The sequence below is a fragment of the Synchiropus splendidus genome, chromosome 11 (genome assembly GCF_027744825.2).
Source record: "Synchiropus splendidus isolate RoL2022-P1 chromosome 11, RoL_Sspl_1.0, whole genome shotgun sequence".
In the NCBI taxonomy this organism is placed as follows: Eukaryota; Metazoa; Chordata; class Actinopteri; order Syngnathiformes; family Callionymidae; genus Synchiropus; species Synchiropus splendidus.
The window spans coordinates 6,432,307-6,456,012 of record NC_071344.1 but is presented as its reverse complement, the minus strand read 5'-3'; the positions used below and the strand labels follow the sequence as shown (position 1 = coordinate 6,456,012).

The 23,706-nt window shown below is 42.9% G+C and overlaps 2 protein-coding genes across 4 annotated transcripts; one reads left to right on the top strand and one right to left on the bottom strand.

Moving 5' to 3' along the window:
• Positions 1-244: 244 nt before the first annotated feature.
• arl3l1 (ADP ribosylation factor like GTPase 3, like 1) lies at positions 245-5,460 on the bottom strand. The gene is made up of 7 exons (XM_053879330.1): positions 5,409-5,460; positions 5,221-5,324; positions 4,641-4,784; positions 3,493-3,609; positions 3,080-3,130; positions 1,728-1,913; positions 245-563 (listed from the first exon to the last, which is right to left on the bottom strand). Exons 2-7 carry the CDS (start codon positions 5,236-5,238, stop codon positions 516-518), a joined length of 564 nt encoding a protein of 187 aa, XP_053735305.1. The 5' UTR covers positions 5,239-5,324; positions 5,409-5,460; the 3' UTR covers positions 245-515.
• A 2,006-nt stretch (positions 5,461-7,466) lies between these two features.
• rgs14b (regulator of G protein signaling 14b) lies at positions 7,467-23,414 on the top strand. 3 transcript variants are annotated; one of them, XM_053879327.1, is made up of 20 exons: positions 7,467-7,615; positions 11,460-11,481; positions 11,614-11,765; positions 11,835-11,927; positions 13,159-13,302; positions 13,383-13,544; positions 13,611-13,686; positions 13,758-13,861; positions 14,679-14,888; positions 15,006-15,082; positions 16,110-16,236; positions 16,769-16,850; positions 17,281-17,336; positions 17,409-17,481; positions 17,716-17,930; positions 19,320-19,475; positions 22,063-22,137; positions 22,198-22,275; positions 22,349-22,402; positions 22,464-23,414. In XM_053879327.1, the coding sequence occupies exons 1-16, from the start codon at positions 7,496-7,498 to the stop codon at positions 19,344-19,346; spliced, it is 1,740 nt and encodes a 579-aa protein (XP_053735302.1). In that variant the 5' UTR covers positions 7,467-7,495; the 3' UTR covers positions 19,347-19,475; positions 22,063-22,137; positions 22,198-22,275; positions 22,349-22,402; positions 22,464-23,414. The 3 variants fall into 3 exon arrangements, with proteins under 3 accessions (XP_053735302.1, XP_053735301.1, XP_053735304.1); XM_053879326.1 differs by having other exon boundaries at positions 17,409-17,502; XM_053879329.1 differs by lacking the exon at positions 7,467-7,615 and adding an exon at positions 8,466-8,487 and having other exon boundaries at positions 17,409-17,502.
• Positions 23,415-23,706: the final 292 nt, after the last annotated feature.

Sequence of the window (23,706 nt, the reverse complement as noted above, 5' to 3'; positions counted from 1 at the left end):
GAGTGAAGGACTGAAGACAGCAGTGGGCCTCCAGGCCTGGGGGCTTCTGGCAGCAGCCCCTCTAGAGGAATCGCTCTCCTTGGGTGAAGGAGAAATGAAGGGATTTTTACATCATCGATGGATCACGTGGCTGAATCTGAGAAGGTAGACTTTCTCACACAATCGGTGGGTTTGGATTTTAGGAATAAATTCAGCTCTGCGATGATGCTGTCATGATTCAGGTACCTGCCACCAGTTCCCATCATCAGTTCAACAGAAACATATTTTATTATTTGATTTGACTAGTTAATTTCACTACGCACTGACATGACACTCACATAAACTGAGGATTATATTATTTGTTATTTCCTCGTGGAACAGAATTGCTGCACGCGCGCACACATTAAAGAAGAGATTCAACATTGTCCCTTTGACATAGTCGAGTGAGCTACACACATCCTTGACATAAAAAAAAAAAGACAAAGAGTAGAAAGACTTCAGAGACTCCATATAAGAATGACGTTTCAAGGGTTGGTTCATTTCTTCTTGTTGACGATGTTGTTGCAAATCCAGTTCATTCCATCCTGTTGGACAAACAAACAAAGTGAACATTACGAATCCATGTTGTAATGCATCCATTTATATTGGGAGACGGAATAAAGGTATTAGACTTTTGTTTAAACCTCTCCCTCTCTACATTTCACAGTAAGCTGCTGGACTGGAGCCTGGTTATTGCCATTGCCATATTGCCAATAAGGCTGAGTGAATGTCGTGTTCGTCCTGTATCAACAAAACCACTCAAAAACTCATGAACGGATTTCAATGAAATTTCCAGGAAAAGTCGATAATGGGACAAGAAATAGTTACATTGCTTCTGAATCTAATCCAATCTGGAGCTATGAATCTTTGAAGAATTCATTACTGTTTATAAAGAGTGCTACAGTGCAAACGCTCTTCTTCTTTGTTTACTGTGAGTCAAAGAGAATTCCAGAACGCTACTGCCACCTGCTGTCCAACTTATCTGAATTTGACTGACTGTGAGGAAGAAAAGTTTGTAATTATAGACATAGTTAATTGCATTAAAAATATTGAGTGAAGAGCACAATATATGCTGAAATATTAGTTCTGCCTTTGAAATACCAACATCACGTGATCTTACATGTTATAAATACGACATGGCTGAATGACAAAGTTAATCTAGCGGATTAGCATTGTGCATGTCCTTCTTTTGTCGTGCTACGGCTGCATCTCATGCAAGGCAAACATGTTAGTGCATTATTTTTGTAGCATTTGTGTTGCACGACAGAGTTGTCAGGAGCTCAGGCTTGTTGATCCAGTTAAGGACTGAATGTTACTGAGCGTAAGTTTGAAATACCAAACCCCCATTTCTCACACCACTGCATATTCATTTTCATCACCCGGCTGTACGCTCATAATGGAGCGTGCGCCGTCAGATCGATGGGACGTATAATGAGTGGCAGACATTCAAGCCCTGAAGCCGTGATCCCTTTGATGTTCCACTGACATTTCTGCAATACATGGGCAAATAGAAATTGAATTTTGCATTCCCTCTGTCCAATAGAACTTCATATAAATCTGACGATTGTGAAGCTGATTAGTTGCTTATCGATAACCCATTTGGTTGAGCAGCTTCATGGCGTTTGGTGCTTGTCAATATCTTGATCTCTTCGGCCTTGTTCCGTCATATATCAGAGGAGGAAAGAGAGGCTGGCTCGCCGGGGTCACACCTGAACTCCCTCTCCGGACACAGCTGAGCACGCCTGGATCTGCCACTCGCGGTCCCTGTACGTGTGCAGGTTCAGTCCCTCTGCGATCTCACTGGCTGGTGACGCTGTGGCCAGATCCTGCTTATTGGCAAAGATGAGAACTGGAACGCCCTTCAGGTTCTCCTCGTCAATGAGCTCCGACAGCTCCTGCACACAGTCACGCACACAAGAGTCACCACACATGGATGTTCAACATATCACCGCTCTAATGCCCTTCTCTATGTGGTCATTCATCATGGCTGGCAGGAACATGTGGCGGATGAGTGGCTGAAGATGTCACCTCACTGGACGAGTTTCAGCCTGTGTTTGTCCTTTTAACACCTCAGGGTTTCCACAGCAAGTCAGCCTCCTCCACCTTCACCGATCACGACACATTCCTCCTTCCAAATGCTATTTTTCTGATCCTTGAATGTCTCTCATCATCTTCTTCTCCTTTTCCCTTTTCATCCAAGCCCCTGTCCAACCACCTCTGCTCTTTGTCTGCCGTGATCTGCTTATCGTCATTTCAGTTTCGATGCTTGGTGTCCTCAAATGCATTCAAGCATTTTCACCTAAGTTGTGCAGTGCTTTAACAAAAAAAAATAATCTGAATAGCTTCTAAATAGGCTTCATCTGATGTCTCAAGAGCACCAGCTCCTCAGACATTTTCTCCTCATGTGCCATTGTCACGTTTCTTTCATGCGCGGCCCAGGTGACAGGAGTGTGCGGGGTATATCTGCCCGCACAAGCGCTTGTGTGTGGGCGTGTCTGTGAGAGGTTAGAGGACGCTGTGAGAGGCAGGCTGTGTGGGATAGTTTTGGAATGGTGTGTTCTCCGTTCACTGCGCCAGAATAAACCAAGAAATTCCTCACTGCCAGCAGCCTTGCTGAGATATGCTTCCACCTGTTTGAAAGAAAACGTCATGCCAGGTCAACCATTGAGTCCGCAATTTCAGCACTCGAGAGAGACTTTATAGCGTTTTTTTGTGTTGTTGTAAGCAGTACAGGTTTGTTTTTGACTCTGTTGTATTTTTTATTAAGTGCGATAGTTTCAAGTGGTTCCCTGGAGGACTCGCACAACTGACTCATCTGAGCACAGATGGGGTGAGTGCCTTGCCATATGCAAGTTGTGAGGAGGTTTTTGTGACTTGAAGTTATGTTCCTCAGTGACTCAGTCGCAGAAGCTGATAGACCCTTCGCTACTGGAGCAACTCCACCCTCAATCTCTAAACAGCTGCACTTGACAAACGTCTGACCGTTTCACATCTTCAAGGAATCACACATCCAAATTTAGTTATTTTAACCTTCAAATAAATGTTTAATGAGCAACCTCACCAGTCCTGTCTCTTCAAACCGCTTCTTGTCAGCGCTGTCAATCACATATATCTGAAAAAAGAAAAAAAAAAACGTTCAGCACATATTTCATTACCTTTTAACTGTACAGTCATTTATAATGTTTCAGATCCTACTATAATTCCTAAAGTGTGAACTTATGCTTGAGTTGTATTTAGGATGTACAAGAAAAATTAAAGGTTTGCATCATTTTTATGGAAGAATTAATGTTTATTTATTCATTTTTTAAAAAGAAATAGCCATGTTTCAACATCCATGTCACATTTGGAAGTAGCTTGGGCCTTGACAAAGGAATACATCATGGTTTGCTCCTTCTAAATGTTTTCCGAGTCAAAGCCAGAGACTCATGACCAGATGGAGACTGACATCTCCTCTGACACCATCGAGAGACTCACCAGCAGGTCTGTGTTCTCAAGGTATTTCTTCCAGAAGGGTCTGATCTTCCTCTGACCGCCGATGTCCCAGACATTGAGTTTCATGCCATGAGAGGCGACGCTCTTGATGTTAAAGCCCTGCAACGGGAAGATAAAAGAGATGTAAAGAACCCAACCACCATTTTTACTAGGCATACATTTGTCAAATATCCACTGAACGCATAATTTAATTTGAATTGTTTAATTGTTGAGTCTTGTTTTTTCAAGGTTTCTGCCACCAGGAAAATTGTTTTACTCACTACACAAAGTCAATCTGCCTGTAATCCTCTCAAAAATGGCAACCGCCTTCAACACGATTCACAATTTATAGCTCACCGCTTGATCAAAACAACAGCTTCACTTGCTTGAAGGATGGCTCTAGTTTAACCTTTCAGCCCAACTGATCCAGATCACGGAGCACCGGAGCAGACCAAGACGGCCTCACATGCTCCAGCAGCATGTTATTTTTTTCTGTCATAAATCTCCTTTGTTTGTGTTTCAGCTTGTGTAACAGATCCTGGAGCCCAGCAGAGAAGCAAATCTCAGGATAAGACTGGAAGGATCAAGTGAAGTTGATGTGGTTATATGTCAAGTCTGTTTCATTGCCTCGACGGAGCTTTTAACGTGAGCATCTTTTTCTTTTCTCTTGAATTCTGTCATGTGAGACTGATCACAGGGCGTCAACTAACGAAATTAGGGATCGTATAATCCTATTGGAGGCAGGAGATGTCAAAGATAATGACGCCCAGGAAGCGGCTATGCTTGTTTGTCATCGCCACCTAGATGACCTCATCGTCACCCTGACCCGTGTGTTTGGTAAGACCCATTACGGAACATCATTAACGCCACAGATATTGGTCATTAAAATGGCTGAGGATGCATATGTGTATATATATATAAAGGCATGCTCAATAACAACTCAACATTTTTCACATTTTAATGTAAAAAATAAATGTAAGACATTGTCATAATCCTAAAAAAAACAAACAGCTAAATACTTATTTTATTTACAAGAGCTCGACTACATTTATACATATTACATTTATAATATAAACGTGCATGTTTTAGATTTTTCATTTTTCCAACAGCAGTAGTGATTGTCTGCATCCATTATTTTTCCTGGCCCTCACCTGAGTCGGTGTGATGGTGTTCACATCTTCAGACGCCAGACTCTTGAGCAGGGTGGTTTTGCCGGCGTTGTCCAAACCCAGAAGAACTATTCTGACCTCCTGCTCTGTGGTTCCCTTCAGCTTCTCGATGACAGAGAGCAAGCCCTGCGAGATCACAGCTTTTTACAACACTTTTTCAGATGCCAGTGCGGTTTTGTGATGCCTTTAGTATGTGACCTTTATAGTCATATTTCTGATATCAGTGGGTTGTGTAACGCTGCTCATGAGCTCATCTTCTTTGTCCATGCTGCCGACTCGTTCTCCTGACTGTGCTGTATAAACTTTGTGTGACTTCATGTGAACATCAGTGTAATTATAGACTGACGGGATTCTGACCCACAAAGAGTCTTGGTGGAGCTTTAAATACTGGATTAGCCTGTAGTCACACTTTGGCAGGCGAACACGAGTAGACAATACTATGAGGCTGAGGAGTTGAAATTAAAGGCCTGGATGAGTGTTGATAAAAGTGCCATTTCAAACTATAAAATTAGAGACCGAAGACTGAAGCCAGTGGTGTATGTCAAAGCTGCAGCTCTCCTACCTTCTGAGCTTCTCCCATGGTGGCGTGTTTCTCTGTCCTGGCTGGACAACTGCAGCTACATTCTCCAGTGATGCTCACACAGGTGTGTCGGTCCTCCAGGTGAGCTGTGTGGAAACCTCTATATTTTAACTCTTGGTGAGAACTGCTGAGGTTAAGTGTGTGTGTGTGTGTGTGTGTGTGATAATTACCAGCAGGCTGTCGGACGCTCAGTGTGGAGTTTGCAAGCAGGAAGAGGGGGAGGAAGGTTGGATGGGACCAGGATTAGGAGGCCAGAATTAGCCAATGTAGAGTTCTGGGCCCTCCTCCCCTCCTCCTTCCTCCTCCTCCTCTTTGCAGTGGCTTTACCTGGATTATCCTTTGGGCCACCTGCTTGGGGAGTAAACGGAATAAACAGCCCATCTTCACACACATATATGTATCACAGCCTGATGAAATATTCCGCCCTTTGCGAGTTTAACTATTTTCTAAAGTGCAGGTCTCTTCTTAAAATGGCTCTTCAAGGCCTCCTCACTGACATTGTGTGCTGGCTGAGCTGCAGCTCCAGCATGGTGTTCCCAGTTGGCAGTGTAGCACCAAACAAATGAGGCGGGCGGCACCATGTTGGGAGTGTATCCTCCTTTCGTCCTCACAGTATGAGCTGAAGCTGGATTCAGACCACGTCCACTGCAAACACCACAAGTAAATGCGACCCTTCAGAATATTATTTTTCTCATTTTTGGGTTAGCAGAGATGAGTGGTGTGTGCTGAGCCAGCATGAAAACATCTATTCATCTGCTCACACACACACAAAGCCAAGATGGCATATCGACAGTTGGAGGTGCTTATCTATTGATATTGCAGAGCTCGCGGTGGTCATAATGTGGAGGCTCTTAGAAGCTATTTCCATGCAGGTTTTAAAACCCGAACCTCTGATATAAGTTTCAGTGGTCAGTTACATGATGTCTAATCCACATTGGCAAGTCTCACACTTACCAACATTACATTTCTTTTCTTAAATATATCAAGTCTTTGTTTTGCATCTTAAGTGTGCCATTAGATATTCGATTGACTGTGGAAAAGCTAAACTACCATAAAAGCTGTGTTTTATGGGAGAAGGGCAGATGTATTTTAGCAATTGTAATAAATTGCCAGCGACAAACTTCAATATCCTGCCATATGGCTGAGCGGTAAGTGCCGGGGGCTGTGCAGAAGATACGGATTGAGCATGAGTTTTAATACATAAAGTAAGGATTAGCTGGTGCTGAACCACAGAACTTATTTCTACTTGTGTAAAGCGACTTTCCGAGAGGACGTGGCGTTATCATTCCATATATCTCTTACATGCCAGTGGCTGTAAATCTGCTGTGCGTGGGTCATCTGTTAGCGGGCATTTCTGTGAGCCGAGCATTCGCCGGGATTAGTCTCAGCACGCTGGTCCTGCGTTTGGATTAAAATCATTTCTAGTCCCTTTTCCTCAACTGAAAAGGCTTTCTGCTGAGTGGGCGGGGCTACCTTGTTGGATTACGCCAGTCAATCACTCCGGTCAGGGAAGTGGTCACTTCATGCACCATGAGGCTCACTGACTCATCCAAGGATTTTTTTCATGTTTAAGCTTCTACTTTATCCCCGTAATTGAAAAGTCTGCAATATGATACTCAACTGATTTGGTCACATAGTTAAGAACTGAAGTCAGAATAGTATTAAGGAGTGATCAGCCCAACCAACAAACCACCTGTATATTAAAATAAAAACTGAAGAAAGTATTTTCATATGCAATAAGACTATATGTAAAATAAATTAATTGTAGTTATTTATTTTATTTTTTTATAGACTCAACAGTTGCCGTCATTTGATTTCATTATTGTAGATTATTTTCTTAAATTTATATGGCTAATCTTTGCTGCCTTATTTCAAGAGACCAGAAAAAGAGAGAAAACCACCTGACCACAGCGCTATCGTGTGGCAAAAGCTGGTAGATGCAACAAAATCTGTGTTGACACTGTTTAAACCACAATCTTTACATTAGAATGTGTCATTGTAATATCCTTTTCGTCCAGCCACAATTTCTGAACATTCTCAACATGGCAGTTATACCTCTGAATATATATTGTGAACTGTCAGCTCTAAAACTTTAGATTTATGCTTTACAAATTGGCGTCATTTCTATAACACTGAATTTTCGCAAGCGTTCATAATATATAGAATTGTCGAAGGCTGTTGTGCGCATGACAGGAAGCGAGCGCGAAGTTCAAAGCTGAAATCCTCTGTTGCCATTAAATGTCTGCGTGTCGTGACAATGGTCGCCTTCAGAGGATTTTACCGCAGTGTTTCACGCCTTGCAAAAGCGGCAGCGGAAAGTCATCTGAGACAATATGACAAGTGGCGAAGTATCTGTGTGTTTTTAGCAGATGAGAAGGTATGGCAGCATTTTTCTCACGCATTTATCAGATCATTGATGTCTAACTCCTGGTGTTAGCAAGCTAATAATATTAGCTTTGGGTGAAAACAAACGGTTTTTCCAGTTTTTATCTAATTGGAATTACAATAAATGTTCTTGAATTGTGCTTGGATACCATACTGAGCATTGGGTTTCTGAAGCCGCAACAAATCATTATTGTTGTCTGTGACACAGTCAGTATTTTATTAGGCAAAACCATTTTCTGACTTATTTCTGTCTTGTTCACCAACACTGAAAGTTGGCCTCTGAATTCCATCCTCATATGATGACTGTCCCAGCTCCAGATAATATGTTGAAGGCTGATTCATGCTCTTCCTCTTTACTCAAAATTTCAAAGTTATCAGAAGTGATAGTTTACAAAATGGCTGCCTCGCTCAAAACACTCCTCAAAACTACAAATATGGGGCATGAACTGTGCCCACGAGTCACTTTTGGTTTCAGTGGATCGCAAATGTCAATCACCGAACCATTTAAGATAATATAGCAGCTGAAACGCACCAAACCATTTGTTTGTTGCTGTATTTCAACACGTGAGTTAGTGTTACGGCGACATTGTGTGACGCCACACAAACTCCTATTTGAGCCGCGGAATGAGTGCTGTCACTGTTGAGATTAGATTATTATTATTATTAGAATATATTATGTTTGTCCTCATTATGGTAGTGGACGCCAAAGAGTTCGCAGTTTTATTCGCCCAAGAGGAGTTTATTGGTGTTGTAGTATGTGGCAACACCATAGTATTCACCACAGCACCCCCATTTTGTCTGTACTGCAGCTGGCATCAAGCTCAGATCCAGGACTGGTACTTGGAAAAATCTCCTTGATGATGCGTGAGTGACAACATTTTCAAAACCTGTACTGGAGCTCCACATGTCTGCCAAACGGTTCTGCAGTTAGCAGACTGCACATGGAGAGTCATGTTGTTCCAGAGAGCCGCATTGTTTCGGACTGGCAAATGTATGTTCCTCTCCCAATTTAATTTAACAGTTTGCTCTCCAGTGCCTTTGTAAGTGCACAAGTTCCTGGTCCACTGATGCACAAGACACGTCGCAGCTAGGATGTTAACAACAACAACAACAACAACAAACATGGAGGAATCCCTGAACAGAAGCATCTGTTTGCTTTTGTTCAGGTAGGTTTTCCCCTACACAATGGCCAGGGATTCCACTACTCTGAATGTATTTGAAATTCTTATAAAATTGAATTTCTTACACAAACATTTTCGAGACATTAAAAGAGCTTTAGTTTAAATAAGGTTATATAAAAACTTGAATTTAGCCACCATCGGGATTTATTGTGCTATTGTCAAACTGATGCAAAATAAACAATATTTTTGTGGTTTAAATGTATTTATGGGTCCATCATTTGGTTCAGTCATATACCAAATTCATTAAAATTGAAAAATGTGGCTTCTTGTGGCAAATATTCTTATACCATAAAACTGAGATTCATTGAGATTCATCACAAATTCTCTAATTAACTAGATTTTAATGGGATCCCACCCCTAATAAAAACACATTGCTTCGTCTTTCAAGACAATATTTAGCAGCCGTAAAAAAGTTGCTGTGTGAAGTCCTTAAAGCAGCTCAGGTTACAGCACACGGTGCAACATCAACCTCCTCCCATGATGCTTTCCGGGTCACAAAGGGCTAACAGGTTGTGCAGACTTCATTTCAGAACCTAAATTACTCAGAAATGGATGAATGTGGTTGTTTCACACTCACATCAGGACACGTTTCATCTAACCCTTAAACCTTGGGTTACTGTAAGCGCTGCCCTTTAAATAAATGCTGCTCTATGGATGCACTTTATTTCCAATACAGCTAGAAATTTAAACAGTTTTGTCAAAGAAAGTATGAGCTCTTCTACATAGTTCACACAATGCCTCCTCATTTCTGATTTGCTGTTTTATTTTGGACATTGTTTTTCTGTCACATTTAATTTTGCATACTAAATTATGTAATCCTCTGCAACTGTGAAAGAAAATAAATACTGTATTTCCAGTTTCTGCAGCCATTTGAGCCAGTAAATTGCAGAGTTGTATTATTTTTAGATTTGTCAGTTGACTTTTAAGTCATCTCCCAATATCTTTATTGATAAATGAGAGCGACGGAAACATGGCCATATTTGCTAGACATGAGCAGCTGCATGTTGCAGTCATTGTTCCCTCCTCAGTGTTTCTTAAGATGTGTAACAAGCACAGTTTGATCACAGTCACAATGCTTCCTCTTTTGTGGCTTGTTGCCATGGCAAGACTTCCCCTCAAGGCAGGAAGTGACAGGGCAACCCAAAAGATGACTTGTGACTGTTTTGTGAAGAGTGTGTACATGATGTTTGGGTGGAGCACACCATTGTGTCTCCCGACAACGCGCACATCGACACAAGTTTAAATCTCTGCCGCCATGGCGCATAATTTTAACACTCTCGGGATTACTGTCGGCCATATGGTGAGCTGAAAGCTTTTTTTTTATTTTATTCAATGGATGAATTAACTACAACTAGTGGTTTGTGTTGTGTGACGTTGAGGGTGGTAGATAAGAGAACTGTTTCTATGGTCCATACGTTTCCGTTTTCAATGGAGCACGTGTTATAAATGAGGACAAAATTGAATAAAAATGAATTGCTTCAGTTGTCATTCTGGGTTCAAGATTCTTTTTGGAGGAAAAAAGTAAGTTAGTTGTTGTGGAGATTAAGCTCAGTATACATTGGCTATACAGGGTAGTGCAGTACTGGACCTGTCCCCAACTCTCGTTGAGTGATTGATCAAGTACTACCTGGAGAGGTCGCTAGTCTACTGCGGTGCAGGCTGCAACCATGATCATGTTCGCACACATCAGAAAGACACAACTTCTCTCTGAGGTATGTGTTTAGTTTGCTTAGAAGGTTGAAAAACATTAACACCATGCAGAGCAGACCCAAACTTGTCCAGAGCTGAACTCAAACCGATATACCCTTTTGATGTTGTGTCACAGCCATGCTAAGCAACTCACATTCATTTCGGATTACCTCGCCTCCTTCTTGAAAACAAGCCGCTTCAGCACGACACAACTCAACTGCTTCATTAACTACCTGCTGAATGAATAACTGAAAAACAAATACTGATCACCTTCTTTCCACAAGATTTTTGAAAAGGGGATTGTTAGTTCCCCTGTAAATATATATTTCTACATTTAAATCAATAACTTATTTTGAGCTTATAAAAGGAAGCGTGTGTTTGCGTTTGAGGAACTATGGGTTTCTCAGAAATGACCTCCAAGTTATATTTACCATGACTATATGATCTACTACTTTCATTTCGTTTTTAGGTGTCACATGTTTAACCCTGCCCGAAGTCACATTCTAGGTTGACTTGTAGTTCTTTAATATCTCCTAAAAAAAAAAAAAAAACGAAAATCATCAACAAAGAATTGATTTGTCCTGTAATGTGTTGTCTGTGAAAACTGAATGAATTAAAAGTGAGACTGTGTGGTCTGAAAGTTGATGGATAGGATACATGTTCTTACCATATCCGTCTTTTACCACAGCGTTTCAAAAATATGCAGCAGCTGATTAGGCAACACTTCCGATATTTTTTTGATCTCTCTCGTGTGTGTCACATCAAGTTTATCTCCTCTGCTTATCTCCTTTTTGAGTTTTCTTGGTGGTTGGCATTCGGAAATGTAATCTGACAAGTGAAGACAAGCTAGCAGTATTCAGATACAGTATTCATGTTGATGCTCATTTTTCATCACCACATTGGTGGACAGAAGATTTCAAATTTGTACATTTTTGGCTAAAAACATTTTTTTTTTTTTCCCTACAGAGCCAGGCGGTTTCTGACGGAGGTAAGCCTCAACATTCATTCTCAACTTCTTACAAGAAAAACATGTTCATGCACGACAGACATGAATATCTCAGCATTAATCACTGTCTTGGGCTCCATAGTGAACTGACAGTTTTTGTCTGGATGTGTCCAGAGTTGAACATGTCGACGCGTGGCTCTGGAGGAAGCAGCTCCAGCCTCCCCGGGACACCGGGCGGAGAGGCAGGGTCCGCTAACAGGGTGCTGAGCTGGGCCGTCTCCTTTGAAAAGCTTCTGGAGGATCCGTGCGGAGTGAATTATTTTACTGTAAGATTCCTCACCTTGCCTACTGGTTTGACTTTTTCTCGACTCATGACAGCCTGGCTTTCTTTCAAGACTTTTTTGAGGTCGGAGGTCAGTGCTGAAAACATTTTGTTCTGGCAAGCTTGTGAAAAGTTCAAGAAGATTCCAGCAACATCGACGGATGAGGTATGAGGCTTTCCTCTTTCTCTGGCTCAAGATTGTGAATTACTTTTAGCTTCTTCTTTTAGTTGCGTGATTATCACCTATTTAGTTGGTGTACTTGTTTCCAAGAGGCAGTCAGGATCTCTTGCATGTGATCAATTTAAGTCTGTGTTGTCTCTGAGATGATCAATCTTGATCTAGAGCGTATTGCTACACACTAGTGTGCTGTCATTTCAGCAATGGCCTTGCAATTTACACAAATCGTGGACTTGTTCCTCTCCGATTGGCTGAGTGGCAGTGCCACGTGTTCACTGTCCGAAGTGAGACTACATTTAAAAGAAGATGTACAACACTCATATAGTGTTTAGGGTGATATAAAAATGACTTTCCTCTCTATGTGGTTTCATTTTTGAATATTGAACTATTGAACTATTGAAGTGACTGTGTGTGAGCCTCGCCTACTGTGGATTTTTGTCATGGATTAGTTTTCAATCTACTCTACTAATGTGCTCAGAAACATGATCAACGAACGGATTGGAAGAGAAACTACGTGGAGACCACCTTGCTAAACATACAAAAGACATCATAAGAAAATATGAGGCTGATTAAAAACTGGAATTTGGGTGACAAGTAAAATCTAACAGATCCTGATCCTTGGGTGCCAAACTAGGTGGTTGTAGTGTGTAGCACTGTTTTACTATTGACATGTTTTTGGACTTCTTTAATCCTTCTAAACCACATTCACATTTTTTTTATTGATATTTGAGAGAACAATCCAAAAACAACCACCTGCTTGAATGATGAAATTAGTTTCTATTCTGCTCCTTTTCATTCCGTTTATGGACATTATTCATGCTGTGGTGATTATGTAGGTGAAATGTTGCCTTAAAACTAATACTATAATAGGCTTAAAGAAATGTGATGCTTGGTCGGTCTGTGTATTTATACTAGATTATGTGAAGTACACCAAGGAAAAGTGGTGGTATTTTTGTGGAAGTCAAGCAGTGTTCATCAAAGTGTTGACCAAACCGGAAGGGTTGTGGCAGCTTTTTACACATGAATTATCGCTGAGCTGTAATGAGACTAGAGAGCATATTAAGTATAAGTTGTATATCGGGCAAGTGTGAAAGCTAATAGCGGTTCAAAAGGCAATGCTGAAGTGTCTCAGTGCTTTGTTGGCTGCAGAGCACACTGTAAACTCATCGTTGCCAGGCCTCCTGGATCTCTCCCTTTGATTGAGCTGTCTCCGTTGCAGCTGAGGGCAGCAGCTCAGTCCATTTATGATACTTACCTGTCTGAGAACGCTTCCTACGCAGTCAACATTGATGACACGGCCAAGACGGAGGAGAAAGACCTGCGGCAGCCCACCACTGATATGTTTAATAAAGCTCAGGACCAGGTTTGCTCCGACTTTGACTCTGGCTTAATAAAATGCATGCACTGTGTCTCCGGGGTTGACTGAGTTCCTCTCTGTGTCAGATATTTAAGCTGATGAAGATGGACAGCTACAGGCGGTTCGTGCGCTCGCCTCTTTATCAGAGATGTACCTTGGCCAGTGTGGAGGGGAAACTTCTACCTCAATTATCCATTGAACCGGTCCACAAGGGCTCGTGGGAGGAGGTGACGCACACTACCCCCAATGTAAGTGTTGTGTTTTTAATCTAAGTATTGGATACCATGACTTTGTTTTCACTGACATCATCACAGATCAGGAAGTCAGATTCCAACAGTTTGACAGGCGGCAAGACAGAGAAACATCGACCAAAGAGAGGATCATGGGGAGGTGGGTTCTCCTTGACTGTTCAGATCCAGCTATTATTCATTTGCTTCTTCTAACATCTCTTGGCTTTCCAGCGGACACGCTGACACCCTTCATCTCACTATCTCGGAAAGATTCCGACTTGTCAGTCAAGTCTGCTGGCAGTATGGAATTTGGCTCCCTCCACAGGAACGTTGAAGTAAGTGCATTTTTTTTAGTCCGAACTTGACACAAACATGAATCCTACATCATTTGTACCTTAAATTTAATTTTAATGCCTGCAATTAATGTTAAATATTATAATTAGTATTTTATTATATGATACGCTGTGCTTTATGTTGTGCTCTCTTTAAACCCTATCTGCTCCGGTCCCTTAATTTCTATATGTATCCTACAGTCACACTAGTACGACAACTAGAAGTCCGTAAGTCTGCGTTTACTGCATACAAATTCATAACTAGCTGTCCCTTACAGACCTATAGTGTTCTTATGTATTGACTCTGGGGTGTTTATTTGCACATCACATCATATTTGATGGTCATCATACTTAAATAGTCTTCTCTTAATAACATTATGTCGTGTCACATTATGACTGACTTCTGATACAATGGAAGAGGACGTTATTAAACATGAGGCTGTCTGTGCAGGACGCTCGCTCACGCACGCTTCGTGAGGAGGCAGATCTCAGTCTTATCTCTGATAACAACAGCGGGCTAACTGTCATGTTAGCAGGCGGGTGGTCTGTCATGACGGGTCAAGCGCACCACACTCTTTCAATAATATGGCATCCTGGCAAAGGTCATGTAGACGGTATGAGAGCTTACTGCTTGATGCTTGATTCAGAAGCTGTTCTTCATGCCCAACCATACTGTTCAGCTAAAATCATGCTGGCATGACCTCCTCTCTGTTTTTTTGATTAATGCTAAAAGCAGCATTTCACTTCATCCAATGTTTTTAGAGGATTTACAATGATAATGGTGACTTTCTGTCCTGTGTTTGCCTCCTCTTGTTTTCAGAGCAGCCCGTCGGGTCAGTGGTCGCCAGAACAGGGTGGGAGGCGGTTGGGGTTGGATGGAGGCTACTGTTGCGTCTACCTTCCTGACGGCAGTGCGTCTCTGGCTCCCACACCGAATGGCCTCACTATTAAAGAGATGCTGTCTGGCTTGTGTGAGAAGAGAGGCTTTCCTTTAAAGGACGTGATCATTTATCTGCATGGTAAAGAGAAGGTGAGCTCCATTCTTACTCACACTTGACACTGACTGAATAACAAGCCACACTTGCTCTCTGTCTGCTTGCTGGTGTCAAGCTTGTTTTGCATCGATTCTTCTGTGTTTGCTCTGCAGCAACCCTTGTCCTTGGACCAGGACTGCAATGTGCTGAGAGACCAGCAGGTTTCTCTGGAGCTCAGGGTTACATTTGCGTGAGTAATCGTTTCACTTCTAAAATGTATTTACTACTAGGGGCTGCTGCAGGATTAGCACGGAGAGGAAAGTCCCGGAGTTCACACCACACACGGAAGCTGCCTGGAGTTTTCTCAAGGTTGCTGTTCAGTAGTGATGAGTGAATGAGGCATCATAAAGCGTTTCGACACAGCGACACACTGTGCTGATACTGTGTCGCTGAATACTTACACCTGCTCGACAGTAAAAATCCCTGCAGGCAACCGACGACTGAATTTAAACTGATTTGATGACCTGCTGTATACAATAATATCAAATAAGTTTGCATTTATTATCATTCCATATCTTGAAATAATTTGAAAATGTATCATAATGTGAAAAACTTTTTATTATTAAAAAATTAAGATTAAATTATTTTGAATTAGAATGGAACAAGACAAGTTTAAAATCTGAGACAAACTTGGTAAAGATTGAAATAATACATTATTCTCCGATAGCAGATCAAAATGGTCCCACACGGCAGACAACGTGCGTTTCCCTTGGAGCTGCCCCCTAGATCCACAAAGACATTCACAAGGAACCGTGAGGTTAGAGTGTTTCAGCAGTGGCATCCTGTTGACACATGCGCTTCCTTCTACACACAGTTCGGCGCGTTTTTGCCAAGTCGACACAGTCACGTGGTTGTCTTAAAGCGGTACGCGCACCAGGGATTGCTCTGTGAGCTCGGCTTTTCAATCACCATTTTTCATTGTGGTGTCAAACAGAAAGGTGAAAACAATGCTGTTCTCGTCTCTTGCATCCTAAAGCTTTTCTTGTTCTAACAGGTGAAGAATACAAGCAGCTGGTGCAGCTTTTAATTGCTTAGTTTACACACCAACTTATGACACCGAATTCAGTCTCTATGACCGAATGATCAAGAGATATTAGTTTCATATTGAAAACAATTTAAAATAATGCTTCTTTGACTTCTTCTCATATGTGTTTGGTGTCATTATTTTTTTGCCTTGTTCTGTGTGGGTTTTTCTTGACCAAAGGCTTGTCTTTCAGGTTGGAGATAGCATTCACTGGTAAGACTGGTGGCATCATGGTGAAGTCCAGTAAGACCCTGCAGGACGCTTTGTCTTCTGTACTGCAGAAACACCATCTGAAACCACAGGATGCCATCGTCACCATGGTGAGTGGCTGTAGTTTGAAGATAAATATGTTATACTGTTGTTTTAACGCATTTTCAATTCCATGTGTAAGGAGGAAAACTTATACTCCGAATTTAACTTGACATATTCACCCTTTTTACAAATTTTTAAATCGATTTGTCTTGTTGAATAATGGATATGTTTTTGTTTGCTGAGACTCTATAGCCATTGATATGATTATAAAAACTCTAAATTACACATTTTCAGCATAGACACCACTGGACTGTTATCACATTTCATCTTAGCCAAATTTCTGCTCCAAACTTACCCACTGGGGCTTTCAATCTCAGTCTGTCAGCCCTATCAACAGTGATTGCTCTCGTGTTGCTGTTGCTAGGCAACCGTCCTTGTGTTAATTTTTTTCGACTGTGTTCATTTATTCATCTGCCACCGCAGTTTCTGGCTGGGGTCACGAAACTTACCGTCCCCATTACAGGGATTGGTTTGAAACGCCACGCACTGTTTCCATTTTATGTACCGACCGCTCCATGTTTCCTGTCGTCTGTGACTCAGGTGGGGAATGATGAGCTGGTGAATATGAACAGCACCGTCTTCAGACTGGCCAACAAGAAGCTTCGGCTGGACAGAGCAAAAGGTGATGATTCGAATGGTTTCGGGTGTTTCTAACGGTCCCCCAAGATAGTGTCACTCAGTGGAAATGTCTTCAGTACTTTTTCCATGGCTGATTCCCTGGAGTTCACACAGGAGTGTTTTGGGCCGCTGTCTTTTTCTCGCTCCTTTTACTTGGTGACTCTGTCGCAGGCGGTTTGGCTTGTTGATAGCAATGCCACATTGATTCCTCATACCTCATTTGCCAACGCGTAAAAGACCAGAACCCACTTAGCCTTGGGTCACTGATCCCGGCCTCAACTTTGCTTGGAGGTCTTCAGTGGTAGGACTGGTGTTTTAACTGGGACATTTCGTCTTGTCTTGAACAACCAGAGAGACAGACTTGTGACGTGTACGCTGACTTTAGTTTTGTCGCCTGACCGTCCAAGCTGACGTCCGTCTTTGTTGTGTTCCAGCTGGAAAAGAGCAAAACAGCATGACAAGTGCAAATGGAAGCGCTTCAGTCGCACAGGTGAGGAAGGAAGAAAGGAAGGTACTGACTCCGAATGAGCGTCGGTGAAATTCATGTGTGTCTTGGTTCCAGGCAGGTGCTGGGAGCACAGGTGCCGAGGCCCAAGCATCATCGCAGAACAGAAGCAGGACTCAGCCAAAGCCCAGTAAGAACCCCGACATGGATGGTAGGACATGATGGAGGATTTGGGACTTGAGAGTTAAAAAAAAAAAAGAGTTTCATCCCAGCATGAACAAAGTGCAGCTCCCCTGCTCTGTAAGAGCTGAAGCCCTTCCTGCGTTATAAGAGCTCCCTCGGTGTTGAGTGTGATTAAGTCGTCATCAAACGGCCATTATGCTGAGGAGCTGCTGATATTCAGCAGTTTTGATTTGTCTCTCAGGGCTGCTGGAGATGCTGACGAGGGCTCAGTGCTCCCGCGTGGATGACCAGCGAGGTCTGCTCACCAAGGAACAGCTGGAGGTCCCGGAGTTCCTGCAGTTGCCTCCAAAACAGGCGCAGGACTCTGTCAACGATTCCTCTGCAACGCCCAGCGGAGAGCAAACGTCAGATTCCACGTCACTAGAAACCAAAGAAAAAGAATTAAAAGAAACGTCGGTATGAAATCTTGTGCGGACTCACCACAGATTGTAAAATGTTTTTCAGTGAAAAAAAAAAAAACAGCACTTTTTTGTACTTTAAATAAGCTGGAGCTGCACAGTTTTGCCAGAGTGCAGCTCAGAGCGACAGAGGTGTGGAGACAGAGCTGATGGCTGCTAGATGTCCCTGTGGGAATGTTTGCCATGAAATGTTTCAACTGTGATTTGCTCAGGAGTGTTTTCGTGTCCACTGATATTTATGATTGTTGAGGCACCGATCCACCTATTCCAGTGTCCAACCTGGAGAGGACTGTCTTGTCGGTGATGTGTGTTGCGTTGTGTGCACTTCAGTTCTTAACTCTTTTACTTTTTACAAACTTTTAATGTCTTGCCTTTGTTTTACATTTTGTCTTGAAACGTTTGCTGTGAAGCACTTAAACAATCACCAGACAGTCCCGAGGTCCATCTTGCTTTCACTTTCACTGGTCAAGAATAAAAGCTTTCTGTTGCAAATCGGACATGTTGTGGCGCATTCAAGCCCATTTGTCGCTGACATCACAAAGGAATGGCTGAATAGGAGATGGCTCAAATTTAGCTGTAGCTCTCAGGCTAGTCGCTCGAGATGCAGAGTGTTATGGACACTCAACCTAAAAACATGAAACACAGTCACTATAATGCATTATTAAAGCATTAATAACACAGTGCATTTATAAGGATTCACAGAAGACGGATGTTCATAATCATGTACAGTAACTTACGTATTACAAGGTGCAGAATTTGAAAGTATAGTGTTATTGTATTTTGAATATTATACTATGTGCTACAGGTTCTTGAGTCTTTATAACTAGATACATTTAAATCCACAGGAACTATTTCATAAATCTTGTCAACAGTTGCTATATGTTGCTATATATATATTAATTTTTGTATCCAATGTGTGCTATTGAACTTCCTGGAACTCTCCATATTTTGGGGCTGACATCATCCCTTGCTCCAGTGACGAGCTCATTCTTGGACCACAGAAGAGTAAAGTGCTGTGACTGGCTCTTTAAAACAGCCAATGCTGACCCCTCGCTCCCTGACTTGTTGCTGAACAGTCTTTAGGGGTGATTCCTAGCCACTTTGCACCATGCTTTCCTCCAAATGTCAACCTCAGAGCGATGAGTCACGGATGAATCCGGCCACGCAGGTGATGCCGGCAGCTCATATATTTCAGTGTTCATGTGAGATGTGAGACCCAGCTCCGTCGCCCACCTTTCATCTGTCCTTACCCTTCCTGTGATAACCTCCAGAACATATCCCAGCGTCTGCATATCAAGCCTCTCTGTACATTTTCACTCTGGTAAGATGCAAACATAAAAAAATGTCTTGTGTGTGAGCATGTGCGTCTGTGTCCATTCATGCATAGGTGGTGCGTCGGCACGGCGATGAATGACCAGCGAGGGGAGTGTTTTCACAGACATCACAGCAGCGGCGACGGCAGCAGCAGCAGCAGCAGGGAGATGAGGGGAGCAGTCTACTCCACTGCACGTCTGCACTGAAGAGACAGAAGCAGGAGCAGGAGGTGAGCTTGAATTTCCTCAGCAATCTCATCATATCTGGAGTGACAGTTGCTCCTCACATATTCCTGCATGTCATTTCTCACCCCATCACTCATCTCCTGTCTCCCTGCCCTTCATGATGATGTCATCAATTCCACCCTAACTTATTCCTCCATAACATGCTCATGCTGCACTTTCACAGCAGTTGAGGTCTGGATGGATTCCAGCAGAATGGCTGTTTGTTTTCTGAACTCACTCCAGGAGCTCTGCTTCTGGCTTGTTTGGGAAGCGCTGTCGAGCCAAACCCGCCTGTTAAATCGATGCATCCACCTTAATGTTTTTATTGAACGATGCTGCTCTGCTAATGAAGTCGGAGCGAAATGACGGAGCACAAACGCAGAGGGGCAGATATCATCGGGCGGTGTTGGTGTCCATGTCACGGCGGATTTCGGGACGCCATGTCCTTGTCACTGTCGCTCCTGGTTCCATGCTGCTGCCAGGTTCCTCTCACACTCACCTGCTGTTTGTCACCAGACCTGATGCACTCAGAGCAGACAATAACACAACTTCTGCTCCTGCAGTGGAATTTACTGGGGTGGAAAAAGTGCAGATTTTATCTCTTGGCAAACAACCAAGCAAGGATGCCCAAAAACAGTTTGGACTTCTACAAGCTCTGCAGTGTTGTGAAGGAGCATTGTCCTCTCAGTGAAGCAAAACCAACCTTTATTTATGTCGCGGTTTAGTTGGTTGAAAACTGTCAAGCTTTCGTCCAAAATGCTTCCATGAACAGTGGATCCAAACAATAGCACATCATCTGCGAATAAGCTCACGAGGCCGCCAAACTTCTGGCTTCGTCATTGAGCCTAACCAGGCATGAACACTCAATGGCGCAGCTGGGTTTACACACGTGCTGGTATAACTCTAAGCGAAGATATGCAGCTGAACAATTGATGCTTTTCTTCAGGAGATTTTCAGAAAGAACAATTTAAGTACGACCTTCCAGTCCACTTGGGCTTTAGGTAGAAGCTCCAAAAATTGTCCAAAATGTTCGATGATCATATTGACGTTTATCCTTGGAGGAAGCGTCTCATTTGAGTTTCAGTTTATTGTGACTTGGGTCACGGTCCGGCCGCTCCTGGAATTCTGTTTTCAGTATCCCACATTGTTTTGATGTGGTGAGTGGATGGTGGCGTGATACAGACATTTCCACAGGCCAGTGTGTCTCTCTTCATCCCTTCTTTCTCCTGTGAAATATTTTTCTTTGTTTCACCTTCCAGAGGAAATGATGGCTCCGATGAGCTGCTCAAGACGAATTCATCTGGGCCGATCACAGTGCTGGTGTTGCTTCACACATCCAGAGCTCTTATGTAATGCAGATGTGGAGGATTTTCACGACGGGCCGAGGAGTGCGGGACGTCCTCTTCCCCCAGCTCTCTGCTGAAGTACTCAGCAAAGAGCCAAAACTACTGGCAGGCAAACATTTCAGTGGCTCCATCCACGCAGAAACTTGGTGAAAAGCTTTTAAGGCAAAATGGCTGCTCTGCTGTTGCAGGCGGGTTGGGAAGGTTGGACAGGAGAAAAGCACGAACAAGTCATTCTGATCAAACCTTTTCAGTGAAAGGTGAGAGTGAGATTATTGGAGAATAAAGTTAGTCGCTCGGAGAAATTGACCCAGACCCCCGGCGCGCTTTGTCTTGACCCACCAGGTGGCCCGGACACCAGCTGTGACTCATTTCATATGAGTCGCGTGATTATTTCACTTCTTCTGACCTTCATTTCTTCCACTACTTTACTGATGCCGGTGTCAAAATTATTAGCGGATGCTCCTCCAGTTTTCGTCCAAAACATTTGTTTATTAAGAGCTTTTACTTTATTTTATTTTATTTTTTCATTTTAAACCCTTGTCTTGTCTGGGTCACTGTTGAATGTGACTGCGGTATGAAAACAATGTTACCTAATAATTACATAATCTCAACACTTTTTATTAAACACAAACAATAAAAAAGCTAGACTGTTCTGGAGTGTCAAAAATAATGATTTAACCATTTTATAGCGGGACACCCTCTTATTCAAAACGCTCATGATGACTAATAAAAAAGAGTGATAAAATGGTTCTTTTAAAAAGCGAATTACACTGAGTTAGTGCCTTAGCGCCCCCCTTTTGACCAGCTGCTACTGAACATCCTTCCAAAAGCCTTGCAGATTTCTGAAATTAGTTTTATTAAACGGCCTTTTCCTGTGACACATGAGGATTTCTTTATTTTCTGAAGTCAAAGTGGGTAAGTGGTGGGAGTGCAGGATGCCAGCAGGCCATTAGTAATAACGTTTTACATTTAAGTGGCTCTCATTCAAACTTCATGAGGTTGGAGCTCCACGTTCTATACGCAACAATAACTGTGTTTTCAAAGCTCAGAAAGCAGTGAGATGCAGGTGAAGTTTGTTTTCCTCTCTGAAGTTGCTCCACTATAAACCCATGATGGTGTCCATGCATTGGAGATGGTGACACACACTGACTGTGTATTTTATTCCAACTCACGCGCTGGATTCAGATAATAAATGAGCAGACTCAGGCGTTGCATAACGTCCCTGCTTTTCTTATCTTCCTGCAAGTTCAGCCTCCCGACCAGAGATTCGTCGCCACATTCCGGAATAATCAGCTAAGCCATGGAGCAGAAGAGCAGTCAGGTGGGTGACTAATGGGTGTCACTCTGACAGAGGCGCTGCCACTGATACGCCTCTCTGCAGTCTGCCTCCAGCACCTCCCCGCAGAAGCAGATGAAGAGCCGCTCCAAGTCCACGGAGGAGATGCAGCACTCCAGGAAGGTGAGGTGTGATGTCGCCTCCGGGGACGAGGTCACCCCGCGCCTCTTATCTAACCTCCGCGTCTTGTTTCAAGGCCTTCTCTTCTCAGAAGTCCCTCCCGGGACGGCCGGAGCTGGACAAAGTCAAGGTGAGGTCAGGCGGCAGCAGCCGGGGGTGAGCTCGCAACTGAAACAGCCTCTGTGTTGCAGGAGTGTTTCGAGGGCTCGGACACGCCGCTGGCCTCCACTGAGGAGTTAAAGTAAAATCCCCCGTGGGAACAGTCATGACGTACACACTCTGTATCGTGAAAACCTTTCAACATCCGCCGGCACAATCAAACGTGTATCGACAATGTGATCGTAGGGAGTTTTTCCACCATGTTGTTTTAACACTAGACAAAAGACAAATCTTGTTTCTGCTGTCAGTTGGTAGTGATTAAATAGTAGAGAATAAAATTGAAAACAAGAAACTTCCTGAGTACTTTTGGGGCGGGGGGGTTGCTATTCACTTCATCATGGAGACACATCAAAACCAGGCAATACAGATGTAAAGTCTCATGTCAAACCTTCATAAGTGACAGGGAAGTACAAATAAACTACTTAAAACGTTTTTAAAATAGTATAAGAATATCACATCAGGGACCACATGCAGGAAAATGGTGATATTAGTATGCGAAACAGCCATATTTATTGCAGAATATAATGAAATTAAAGCAGAAAAACATGAACTTAACAGTAAATAAACAGAATCTAATATGTTTCTGCATAGTTTATTGAGTAAAAAATATGACAATGTGGACCCGACGGGGGCTGCCGAAGGGCTGCGCGTGGCCCCCTGGCCAGGTAAGTCTATTACTATCACCTGTAATGAGATCCATTTTTATAACTAAAAAATGTTTTAGGAAGTGATCTCCTTCCTGAGGCGACCGTCATTCACCCGTTGTCAAAGGCACACAGCAGAGGATCCCTGAATCCTAATGGCATGATCCCCCTGAAGTATTTGGGTTGTTCAGCCTGGAACAAACTCAAAACAACTGACCAACGACAAAAACAAAACACTGCAAAATGTCTTGAAATGAATTTTGGACTGGTGCGACCTTGGCAAACTGCAACCAAGGTCAGGTTTATTTGCATTCACAAACACAGCACCTGTTTGAACCTCCAATAACTGTTGAATAAAAGGTCCAAATGAACGCTGCTCATATGGAATGTTACATAGTTGAGAACATATTCACAACAAACATGAGCAAACCGTGACGCATCATCGCACTAGTGATGTATATGGGACTCGAACGTCTCATCTTCAGTCTCCCGCCTCATAAGCTGCCAAAGGCCCGGAGATGATTCTCTGGAGAAGGTCCTGGCTGAATCACCAGAATTCATCATGTGAAGCAGATCGGGTCCAGACTGAAGAAGCGACTGTCCACTGAAGGACTGAATGACGGCTGCTTTG